Below are 13640 nucleotides of genomic sequence, written 5' to 3'. Positions count from 1 at the left end.
AGAATTCACTTGAATCTAGGAAAATGAGATTAGTTCAAGGTGAAATTACCGATAAAAATTTGATAATGCTCTCACATTTAATTAATTACAAATAAAATCCCAGTCTGGTTTCTATACCTTGTAGATTTCTTACCATAATGATCTGTGTTGCATTTCTGCCGCCAAACTTTTATATATCACATTTTTTGTGTATTATAATTTTTTCCGAAAATTGTCAAACTGTCCAAGTACCTGGTTGAAAGCGTCTATAGACAACTGAACATTACAAGTGAAATACTTACTACAACAATAAATGTGATGTAAAAAATAGTAGGTATATCTTTTGAATAAAAGACTAAAACAGTTTTTTCTAATTCGCATTTTAGGCCCTATCCAGAGCAAGCAACTGCTGATTTCAATCTGGGCCAAGATAATACATGTATTTTTATCAACTTGCCAAGAAAGCATTATTGAGAAAGTTGGGAAATACAAGAAGTGCTAATTGACTTTAAAAAATGCAATTTTGAATAGTGAATAGATGACTGACAATGTTTCTGTCTTGTCAGATATGTATCAGAACATTTCTACGATTTATTAACAATGATAAGAGCTATTCAGTTAAAGCCTTTTAAAATGCAATTTTGTAGTGAATTTGGAGCCTATTGGGTACGTCAGCTGTAACTTTTAGCAAATGTCAACTTTTGCATTTTATAAGGTAACTTATAAGTTTGCTTTATGGAAAAGTTACTGAGTTATGAGCAATACACTCAATTAGAATTTGATCTAATGGGCACAATGCTACAGATACTACTGCAATGGCCGTATTGGTCTGGCTATCAACAGTTAATTTTATATAGATATTCTGTGATAACATGGTGTAAATATTCAGAAAACCAATATAAGTTGTCTTTAAAGAACGTTGGGCATTTATCAAGCAGAAAAAATGGTTTATAATGGGGAGAAAATCTAGTAAGTACGTTTTTGTTATGTAGTTTTTTTTTTTAGCAGAAACTTTCTATGTATAAAATGTTGATCATAGTGCTTGTAAAGCAAAAAGGATCTTAGTGTCTCTTTTAGCATCTTTGAATCATTTAATGCCATGACGAAAACTACATTTTAAGTTGTTGATGCTAAAATAGCCCCAATAGTATGTATATAGGATCTGAAATTTGGGGTTTAGATTATATGTATGAAATTGAAAAGGTACAAATGTATGCTTGTAAACGGTTTATGTCAGTTCCTCTTAAATCTTGTAATGCAGCTGTTGCTGGTGATTGTGAAAGATATCCTATGCATGTTATAGCATCAAAACGTTGTATAAGGTATTGGCTCAGGATAATAAATATGCCTGATTATAGATATGTTAAGAAATGTTATCAGATGTTATATTATTATGATAGTATTGGTTACCAAAATTGGGTAACGAATGTAAGATTAAATTTATACAGAAATGGATTTGGGTATATTTGGGAAAATCAGAATTGTCAGAACCCTGAATTATTTGTATGCCAGTATGTGCAGCGATTAAAGATCAATATTTACAAGAATGGTCGGAAGAATGTAATAATAATGCCAAGTTGATCTCTTATAGGCACTTTAAAACAACCTTTATGTATGAACCTTATCTTGATATATTAGATATTAAGAAATATAGATATGCTTTCAGTACTTTGAGAATATCCTCACATCCGCTAATGATTGAGCAAGGTCGTTATTTTGGTATAGACAGAGACAGGAGATTTTGTTTTTATTGCAAAAATGTTGTTGAAAATGAATGTCATTTTATATTAGTATGTCCTTTGTATAAAACACTTCGAGAAAAATACATACCAAAAAAATTCTATGAAAATCCAAATGTTCATAAATTTAATATTTTGTTGGCTTCCAAAAATGAAAATATTATTAAAAATACTGCAGTTTATATATATAATGCTTTAAAGTTACGGCTGTCTGAGATAGAGATAGTTTAAATTTTGTGTTGTATGTTTTACATATGCCATAACTATTGTATTTATATTTTGTATAAGTTTTATTTTATGAAAAAGCATTACTTTCATTATAGCCAAGATATTGGTCTTGCCTTGACAAGGCTGATAGTTGGGCATAGTAACAAAGGTACAGATATTAATCTATTCTGTCCATGTCTTTTCTTTATTTCGTTTCGGCAAGATACATGGACAGGCATGTATTGAAGCTTTAAAAAGTTAGAAATTATGTACAAACCTCTTTCTCAAAACAAATGCTTTTTATGACATGAGTGATATAAATAGTTAATATTTACTTCATTATTCCTTATAAGAGTTGTTGTATGTAAATGTTATGTTTGTATATATGTATAATGTATATGATTGATGGTGTATGGGCCGGAGGCCTAAATCACAATAAAGATTTGTATTGTATTGTATTGTACATTCACTGACGGAAAATAATTTTCTTTCAACCCCAATGCACACGTCTTCATGGTCTAGTGGGGACCCCTGTTGTGCTAGTTGCCCTCTAATTAGCTACATTTACATAATCGCTCATAAGCAGCAGATAAGCTTGGAGTTTTTAATTGGATTTTTGGGGTGTGGGTCACTTATATAGTAGTGGATCTAGGCCTTTAAGAATTTTACAAAATAGAAAACCAACAAAAACATAAGGGAGATAATGGAGAGATTGCAATATCAGATGAAAAATGCATCTTCAAATAAACAATATCCAAACTCTAGAAAAAAATACATGGTAGTATTACCGAGAACTAATTTAGCAAACTGGAAGTTTACTTAAAATGAATCTGAACTTATTTTTAATTCAATATTTTTATAGAACATTTACAAAGAATTAGACTTAGAGGACATTATATGAGTGTCTTTTCATATTGAATTTATAAAACGAGTTGAATAAAGTAATAAAGTGCGAGGCTCTGCCGAGCATTTTATCAATTTTATTCAACGAGTTCAATAGACTCAATGTGGAAAGTCACAAATATAATTATTCTTTCTATCACATGTTAGCTTTTCCTGCCTAAACATCAAACAGTCTACTTTTTTTAACTATTATAAAACCAACGTTTCCTTTACTTTAAACGACGTCGACGTAAAAGCTTTATTTATTACACTAGTATATTATCAAATTTAGGTAATGGCTTTATTTCACTCCGCGACGTCAAACATGTGATAAAGCAAGTTAGTCTCCCAAAAGACCCTTCTTTTCTCGTGAAACTCATTTTATAGATAGAAAACATCTCGTGAAAACAACTATCATTAGAACATATGTACAAATAAATTATTTTTTTATTATCAAAAGGGAAAACGATCCTAAATATTATAATTAAACATCTGTAATGCTACTCGTCCACAGTTTAGGTGAAAATGTTCAACATGTTCATTTCTACCAAGTTTGACATAGAATGTATATATGACAATGGAAAATGAAAAAGTGGGTGAGAATAAAATATTGATAAAAATCCAAGAAGAATGTAAATTTTCTGTATTATTTCAAAAGCGTCAACAACGGTTCACTACCCTCTGAACAATATTTTTGTTTATCTACAAATGTATAAGAATATCTTGCAAAACTCTTATGTCAATAAGTTTATACTACTAGTCACTTTAAGAGTAACATTTTGTATGGACTTTTGAGAGAAATTATTTTCCGCCTAAAATGGATGGGTTAATTCCTTAAACGTATAATTATATAAATAATGATTTCCATTATAACTCAATAATGTTGAAAGTATTGTAAAACTATTTTATTACCGTAATTATAATATTAGACAGTATATAAGCGGCCGCAGACATGCAAACTTAGAAATCTAGGATCACACATGCAAGATTAGTCACGGTCTATGAACTTCCGACCAGTTAGATTTGTGAAATCGCTCTCATCATGTGTTAATTACAAATAAATGATCCCAGTCTGGTTAATAACAATACCTTCGTTAGATATCTCTTGGACTCATAACGATCTGTGCTTGCATTCAGACTGCCGCCAAACTAACATCTTGAGCTGTTATCACACTGCTTTTCTCGTGTATTTATAATTTTTCAAAATATTTCAAACACATTTCTATCAAGCTACACTGGTTGAAGAGCTGTTATCGCATTGGAACATACTACAAGTCATAGAAATACTGTTATAACAAACAGATAAAAAGAGTGCCAAACTGTAACAAATACGCCCTTCACGGTAGGCCCTATATTACTTTTGACTTTTAAAATACTGTACTCAAAGAGCAGACTAGTTGTCAAATTTCTGAATTTCGCCATATTCAAGGGCCATACCTCCAGAGCGATTAAGACTATTCTGCTGATTATCAATCTTGGGCAAGATAATACAATGTATGCTGGTTATCAAACTTGGCCAAGATAATATGCCAATAAACATTCTGACGGAGTTTGTGGAACATACAAGAAGTGCCTAAATTATTAATCAAACACTGTCAATCTTCGCAATTTTTTTGTAATTCAGGGTCGATAACTCAAGACTGACTGGGACAATCCGATTTGTTGTTGAAGTTGCCGAGATATTATGCCCATTAACATTGTGACTACGTTTAGTTAACAATGGATAAGAGCTATTCAAGTTAGAGAGCGGACACTGTCAATATTTGCAATTTTGAGTAATTCTAGGGGCCGTCACTCTGGAGACGCTGATCCGAACTGGCTGGTTATCAAACTTCAACTAGATTTTATACAGGTTCACACTCTTTATAAGTTTTGTTTATTTCTGGGGAAAATTACTGTAGTTATTGAGCAAACACTGTCAATTTTAGCAAACTTTGATCATCCAACGGCCACAACTCTACAGATACTAGCTCGAATTGGCCGCGTATTGTCTGGGTATCGAACTTGGCCTAGATTTTATAGTGATACATCTTCTGTATAGACATGGTTGACATCAACGAATAATTACTCAAGGTATAGAGTGGTCTCTATAAAAATTTGGCAATTTTGATCAATTCAAGGACCACAACTCCGAATTGGCTGGTTATCGAACTTGGTCTAGATTTTATAGTAATATATCTTCTGTATAGGTATTTTTTGTTTTTTTTTGTTTTGGGTTTAACGTCGCACCGACACATTTTAGGTCATATGGCGACTTTCCAGCTTTGACGGTGGAGGAAGACCCCAGGTGCCCCTCCGTGCATTATTTCATCAGGAGCGGGCACCTGGGTAGAACCACCGACCTTCCGTAAGCCAGCTGGATGGCTTCCTCACGTGAAGAATTCAACGCCCCAAGTGAGGCTCGAACCCACATCGATGAGGGGCAAGTGATTTGAAGTCAGTGACCTTAACCACTCGGCCACGGAGGCCCCTTCTGTATAGGTATGGTTGACATCAAAGAAGCACTACTCTGGATATCGAGCGGACATTGTCAATTTTTGCAAATTTGACCAGTTCAAGGGCCATACCGAGCTAGGCCTAGATTTTATGGGGATACACAATTTGCATAGGTTTCGTTTAGTTCCGATACAAAAGACTAAAGTCATTGAGCTGACACGATTTTTCAACTCGCGGCGCCGCCCGCCCGTCTACATGCCCATTTAGTCCAAAAGGGCGTATAAAAAGTGTACGGATAGTTACGTCGCTGAAGTACAATAATCAGTTGCGAACTTACCCCTTGCTGTGTCTTTGTCTTTACTATCACGTAAAATATTCACGTCAGCTGAAGAGCTGAAATGAACTGGGAATTTTCACTTTAATTATCAGTTTATTCCAAAGTTATTACAAACCGTAATACCTCATTACAAGCTAATAATTATAATACTGACTTGTCATAAATTATTGTGAATATTAAGGTAGTTCTGCACGTTTGATAAACAGGAATGGCGTAACGTCCTTATCCGAAAAACGTGGAATGAATCCTGGACTCAGTATACGGAAACGAAAATCATTTTATGAATTAAAGGAAATCCGTGAGTAAATTTATTAATACAACAACGTTACTGTCTATCTTAAGACTAAATATGTTATTAAAACGTCTTGCACGTTAAATTATTTTCAATAATGTCTTAAAATCAGCTTGAATTGTGCAGATTGATTTAATCTTGAGCAGATATCTCAAAAACTATCACACGGACCTATACATTTTATTTCACCTTACTTTAGGCCATATGGTATTTACGACTGTGAGAAGTTTCATTAAAATCTACATTGCAGAAGAAATTCTATTCGCGAAAATGTTAACAAAATTGTGATTTTCACAAAGACTCCCATTATGAAAACTTGTGTGAAGTCCAAATTTTTGAAATCAGTCGAAGTAGAATTTCAAGCGTACGACCATATCGTTTTTATCTGAGGAATTTCATAAGTATACTCTGAAGATTTGAAACATCAGGGTTTAATCAAATTCTACATTGTAGAATTGTTATTGATCCGAACGTGCAGAATTAACTTAACATAAGGCAAGAAAACAATTAATACAAACATTATAAACAGACAATAATTGCAGTACATACTTCTGTTATAACAAGATCATTATCAACCTAGACAATATATAACCTAAGAAATCATATACTGATATCAATGAAAAGTACTGTTCATGAGATCAGTCCTATATATATATGGAAATGTTTTATAGCAGCTGAAGAACGCCCTCACGGACCGGAAATGTTTTCTTTTTTTGCGTCAGAAATGTTGGTTTTTACTGGTAAAATCTTTCTCCTTTGTCTGTCGAAGTGGAATTTTTCTTTAAATGAGTCTCATTTTTAAATATTCTTTGAAAGAGTTATAGAATTAATACAGATTCTAAAACCAGCTGAATTACAAAATAAAATGTTAAATAATTGAGTCAGAAACATACGAAAACTAGGCAAGAGGCCTGTACGAAGGATTTTGAACCAACAACTGTGGTTGGATACGCGCATATCCATAACATTTACAATCCCCCATAACAAATAAACTCCGAATGATACCCAAAAAAGCAATTAACGTTTTTCGACATATACTGCCAATCATTTATGCTTTTATACGGCAACGTAGCCTAAAATGTAGCCTAAACAGAGAAGCCTTGCATCGAAAAGTTCTGTTGAAATTTTCTGCATAAATAAATACAACCAGAAACAGTATAACAATTTTATATCAATGAACAAATACTTCGTGAAATTACTACTAACACTTTGTCCATATATTCAAATAAATCATAAAAGGAACGAAACTCTTACCAAAATAAGGGGTTAATCTACTGTTTGGTCCACTGTTTTCTCTTTAAAAAACGACAACAACTTGCGTATTAAACATCATTCTAAAGAACTCCAAGGGAGCTAAAGGAACTCTTAAATCTTCTAAATATCTTGATCAATTTTGAAATGGTTTTGGTATGGTATTTTAGTCATTTTTGACATTTGGACACCAATGGTTTATCATATTATTTGATTGTAAATCTTGGCTTTATTTTTTGACATATTACTATAAATCTTTCAGAAGAAAAGCAACATTTCCTTGGTTAGTAAACTTTCCTAAAAACTTCCAGATCTTTTTTTTTAAAATCCATACTCTATAATTTTACACAAGAAAAATACATTTTGGCCGTACCTCAACTTTTTTAAATAGTTCTTACTACATGTACCTCCCATAGACACTATAGTATGATTTATTACCCGCCGCCATGAGGCAGTGGGTTTATTGGTATGCTAAAATTTTTTCCCGGGTGGGACATGGAGCAAGTCACGTGACAGGTTTTCGATCCTGTACAGACCTTTTTTTATTCGTAGATGTGTGATGCACTTATACTTTATTTAAATGATAAAATGTTCTATTTATATTTATATATTTTATTATTTTTCAAAAAAAAAGATAAGAAAAAAACTTGGGTCACGTGTCAAGTTTCGGCCATCTTCGTAACACACCGTAAGCTACGACCCTTTCGGATGACCGTGACCTAATTCACACGATCCTTTTGTTTACATTTTTATTTCTACAATTTTCGTCTTTCATGTGGTAAATTTGACTTGGAGACAAGAATTATATAATTTGGTGGTAATGAAGGATTACCACGATCATCGGAGATTTGTGGAATTATGTTTTTAAAGACAGATATTGTAAAAACAGGTTTATGTGTATGACCTCATCAATATCTGCGTACATAACATGTAAACAAATAACCAGCTGTTCAGTGAGATGATAACCTTTGATATATAGAGATATGTAAAGTTTGTTGAGTAAATAGAAATGTGTTTACATTACTTCTGTTAGGCTTCTGGTTAGGAAAGTGTGGTTAGTTTGCATAAACTATAGATATTAGATTTTTTAGGATATAGTTTTATATATTTAGATTGCCATGACCTGTAGATGACCCAAAATGTTTTTGAGATCATTAGCTCACAAAATATTGCTCACAATAAAAAAGGACATTCATTATGACCGATCTGAATATACATTTCTGGCGGCGGAAAAACTTTTGACTTGTAACTATATCTGGTTCTCGTAAGGTAACACCGACATTAAAGATTCCTGTTACGGAGCTGGTGGAAAATTGGGAAAACATTACTAGTTTAGATGGCATTTTATCATGCTGTTGTCCAACGTATTAAACGCATGGTTAATTACAACCATACAAAGAACATTGTAGTTATATTTCTGCTGATAGACAAGTGTACATAGTTCAGATAGAAAGGCTTCTACATTCGTAAAATTTGTCTTTCAGATAGGAAATATTAAGCATGTTAAAGAATATAGTTGTTGTATATGGTGCTTGTCAACAGGGATTGTTGAAATATCAAAAGGGTACCAGGGAATATTTTGTTTTCTAGCCAGAATTTATTATGGAGAACATGTTTAAGCTAAAAATAGGATGTGGCGCACATTATAATTTGTGAGGTATATGCAAATGTGATCTTATATCTATTTATAAGAACATGTTTTCAAACACAGTCAGAGTAGCAAATTATGAAACACTCTTAATGTCTAACTGTTAAAAAGCTTTACACACTTTTTCTCTAAGTCTATGTTTCATCAGTCATATCTTAATCCCAAAACATCATTGAGGCAACGAGTATCCTTCAATAAGTTGAAGTTGCTATCTTCATCATCGACAACTTTTAGCATCATTAAACCTTACTACAAAATACAAAACGTTTAATATTAGGAATATTAATTACCCTTTACTATTATTGTCACAAATTCTTTAATAACCATACAACTGTATATAGTATAGTCATGTATAATCATGTTTGGGAGGCTGCTACCTGTTTTCAAGGTAAGACAAACTTAATTTAGGCGCCTGGATACTAGTGTAACTTTGAATTGTTTTAAAAAGAAATATTTTCTTCGTGTCAATCAATGATCATCATGTCTTTAACAGCCTCTGTTAGCAAATCTATTTTTCTTTTACAATCAGATTTATTTCTGAAGTGATATGCATGCCTTACAAGATCTTTTGTCCGTGTTCGGAGGTCATCGTCCCCTGGACAATACCTGTGCAACAACCTAATTGCAGTAAGGTCAGGGTGTGGTTTTGTTGGTGAATTATAACTTGTTTCGTCTTTCGAAGCTAAACAGTACGATTTCATATTTTTCCCCTGACAAAAATATCTATCATCTTCCCTGTTTAGTTCATATCTCTTCAGCGAAAGGTCTTATACTTGGTTTTGGATATCTTCCGAAATAATCTCTTTTTCCACTGTTCATTAAGATCTTCAAGTTTGTATTCAGATGCTAAGTAAACCAATTTCTTCTTCATCTCTGTAAGATTGTACTTTTCAGCAAAAGCGATATTACTGTATATTTCTTTTACATTTCCTTTCCTGTGGTGCTGTTTTATAACTTGGAGGAGAATCTCCTTACACCTACACAACAATCGTTGCACACGGTACTCATCCGCAAGCGGCAGAATCTTATGCACTGAGTGTTCTGCGGAGAAATAAATCTTCATGTGTGTCTTATGAACTAAATATCAAAGACAATTATAAAATCAGCGACTAAATGAAATATGATAATTTCAATTACCATTACCATTTTGTCAAATTCAAGCCGAAGGAAAACATTCTTATAAAAAAGTTATCATTTACAGTCGGTCAAATCGATGCATTTCTCCCAAGACTATCAGGTGAATTGTTTACACAGGGGCTTTTTAGCTCGACTATTCGAAGAATAGATAGAGCTATTGGTCTCACCCATCCGGATTTGGTTAGGTTTTTGTATGTAAGCTGGTATCTCAGTAACCCCTTGTAGGAATGGATTGAAACTTCACACACTTATAACTATTTTTTTTTTTTTTTTTTTTTTTTTTTGCTTTTTTATAAATTATGCCCCTTTTTCTACTTACCAGTTTTCTGGTTACGTTTTTGTATGTACGCTGGCATCTCAGTGCCCACTTTTTGGAATGGAATGAAACTTCACACACTTGTTCACTGTGATGATCTGACATGCATTGCGTAGGTTTAACTCTACTTTGCATTTTTTTTACAAAATTATGCCCCTTTTCCGACTAAGCAATCTTTGGTTAAGTTAATTGTACTAGTATGTAAGCTGGTATCTCAGTAACCACTGATGGGAATGGATTGAAACTTCACACACTTGTTCACTATGACAATCTGACATGCATTGTACAGTGTAAATAACTCTCTGTTTTAAAAATTTACAAAATCATGCCCCTTTTTCGACTTATATTCATTCAATCGACAAGGCTATTGAATAGTCAAGCGTAGCTGTCCTCTGTGAGTTCTTGTTAATATAATTGTGTTATACAAATTTATCTTACCTGTCACAACATCCATTTTATCAGGGTAAATGCAGTAAAGAAACTGAACAAAGTTCTGACTCTTTTTTCCAGGTAATTTTAATTCTTTCTGGTCAGTTTCTTTAAAGCCTGATTTCAACATAGCCTTAAAGACAAGAGATGCAATGCACAACACAGATTTCGATATTGGTATTCGACTGTCATCTAAAATCAAAGTGAGATCAGCTTCACCACTTGCACCTCCAAATTCACTGTATGTCAAAACTGTACTTCTGTAAGAAAGAGTACAAGTTTGAAAAAGTTTTAGTTTGAAAGTGCAATAAAATGCATATCATTCATACTGAAATGAGGCTAATGAACGATTATACTGGGTTTTAAGAGCCACAATTTTGTATTCCAAGTCTAGCACAATCTTGACTGAAGTACACATTAGATTTATGTTCAACAGATGATATCGAGAAATAGTTATGAGTATGCGCAGCCGTCACAACCTAATGCGTAATTATTCTGACTATAATGGGGATTTTGGTATTTAAAAGGTAGAGGAGGAACTGTGGCCGACTGCTTCAAATATACGACTTCAATATTTCGCGAAATAAACAATAATTGCCCCGGTAAATATTGAACAAAATTCCTAACTAATCGTATTTGTAACTACCTTACGTATTAAACAGCCACTTGCCTTGAGCTGTCAATCAGCTCACGTCCCGAATTAACCTTTTATTCTTTTCTTTAACTTGCCTGAAGCAGTAACCTACTTTGACCGGCTGCTTAATTCAGGTTTGACTATACATTAAAGGCAAACTAGTAATCAGGTAAAGTCAATAATATCTACATGTACACTTGATTTAATCACTTTCAAAGTATTGTTTTCTACTTAAAACATATTGTTATAATGGATTTTTTCTGTATGTTTATGTTGTTGTTTTTGATGACATTTATTCTAATTCTTGTTTTAGATGAGGACAATTTGGAAAATGTTTTTAAGATTAATCAGCAACTCAAAATGTAACAGTTATGTAAGGAACCAGAATCAAGATCAAAGGACAACCTTTCATTTGAAAATCATAAACATCATTGTGGATCACTTATTTAGCAAATTTTGAAACCATTTCCTTTGACATTATCTAAAGCTAAATATTTTGACTTAAACTTATTTAAATTGTGATCTAAGAAAAATGTGGCTGCTAATTATTGTATTGTTTATAAACACTCTGAATTTTACAGTTTTGGGAGACATTGTTTTCAATTCAATTGTGTATTATTCTCTGTGATATCATCAGGAACATTGGGTTTTATGTTTGAAAACTTGTAAAGTGGATGCATAGTTTGATTGTAATCAGAATCAAACTTGAGGGATCTATCAACAACTTAACAAGGCACTTGCATCCAAATTTTTGTTGATATTCTTGTTACAATCTGTTGCTTTTTTGTCTTCAGTACATATATGTTAAGAGAACGTATGAAAGAAAAACCAAAACAGATTGATACAACTCGATTTATTTTTGTGTCTTCATTCAAGAAGTCTGTTGACATTTCTTATCATAGTTGTTATGGCAATAATGAAATACATTATTGCAGAGTTTAGCATTATAAACACTAAAAAATAGCCAAGAATGCGGTTTTAAAGGCGTACGCTAGAATTCCCTGTATATGAGATGGGCGAAAACTTTCCCAATAACAGAATTTCTTTAAACTTTGGATATTGAAGGACAATCATCTAAGAAACAAAAAATGCAATAAAAATCATAGGTCGCCGGATTCGAAAAAGAGTTATCTGCCCTTGAAAACGTCAATTTTCGCACCAAATTCTAGCATACGTCCTTAAAAGGAACTATGGCCTTTCCTTGAATTGAGTCAGTGGTGTCGGTCATCCCGAACAGTGAATAAAAAACTTTAAGTTAACACAAGAACCAGAGTGCAAAATGACGCTTTGGTGGAACCTAAATTGCGATCCCAGCTGCAAATTACCCTGTTAAGCATACAATATCAAGAAATTTGAGAGGAATTTCCAATATTTGGTATTCCTGTAAAAGTATTGAAAATAACGAGAACAGAACCAAGCACTGTGATAAGTACTATAACCGTATCAACATAGCATTTATAACATATAATATATACAGTATAAATATATATGCGTGTTCACCTTTGCATCATTCTTACTTCTAGTGGACTCGGGGCTAAATTCAAATCTTACCAAGAGAGTAAATATTAACGATAGATGCTTATAATAGATGAGTATTTTTTCCTACATTGATTCCAAAGAACACTAACAAAAGAGAGAAAATATTAAATTTACCTGTTATTAGTATACATCCTTAAGTCTTTCAAAGTTATGTCAAAGTAAACGGTAATACTACGCAAAAGTTTAAACTTTAAATTGGTGTGAAACTTCCTTGTTAGAAGATAATGTTACTGTGCTTTGACAAAACAGGTATTACATTACATGTCATCCAAGATTACAGTTAAATCTTCAATGTTAAAGTAATATTAATGTGGTTTTCAATGAAGAAGTAAAAAATGTATATGAGCCATGCCATGAGAAAACCAACATAGTGGCATCCGCGCAGTCTGGTCAGGATCCATGCTGTTCGCTTTCAAAGCCTATTGTTATTAGAGAAACTGTTAGCGAACAGCAAGGATCCTGACCAGACTGCGTGGATGCGCAGGCTGGTCTGGATCCATGCTGGTCGCAAAGCCACTATGTTGGTTTTGTCATGGCGCGGCTCATATTTCTTTACAATCGCTTTATATGGAGATAATACGACATCGTAACCCTTAGCCTGCTAAATTTCTAAAATGGTCTTTCATTCAATTTGGGCAATACCATTTTTCATTTGAAGGGGTGTTCACTGAAAATTTACTGACTGAATAGCGAACAGTGCAGACCATGATCAGACTGCACGGATGTGCAGGCTGATCTTGGTCTGCACTGGTCGCAAAGGCAGAATCACTTGCCGCCAGCAGGCTAAGGGTTAAATAACATTATGGATAAGAGA

The 13640-nt window shown here is 33.2% G+C and overlaps 2 protein-coding genes across 2 annotated transcripts in view; one reads left to right on the top strand and one right to left on the bottom strand.

Moving 5' to 3' along the window:
• LOC123558573 (ATP-binding cassette sub-family E member 1-like) overlaps positions 1-13640 on the top strand; it is a 145148-nt gene that overhangs the window by 69978 nt on the left and 61530 nt on the right. The window lies entirely within an intron of this gene.
• LOC123557775 (uncharacterized) lies at positions 4800-13047 on the bottom strand. The gene is made up of 3 exons (XM_045349460.2): positions 12941-13047; positions 10663-10913; positions 4800-9812 (listed from the first exon to the last, which is right to left on the bottom strand). The coding sequence occupies exons 1-3, from the start codon at positions 12955-12957 to the stop codon at positions 9526-9528; spliced, it is 555 nt and encodes a 184-aa protein (XP_045205395.2). The 5' UTR covers positions 12958-13047; the 3' UTR covers positions 4800-9525.

This window comes from Mercenaria mercenaria, chromosome 5 (genome assembly GCF_021730395.1).
Source record: "Mercenaria mercenaria strain notata chromosome 5, MADL_Memer_1, whole genome shotgun sequence".
NCBI classification, from domain to species: domain Eukaryota; kingdom Metazoa; phylum Mollusca; class Bivalvia; order Venerida; family Veneridae; genus Mercenaria; species Mercenaria mercenaria.
This window is presented reverse-complemented; position numbering and strand designations above follow the sequence as displayed.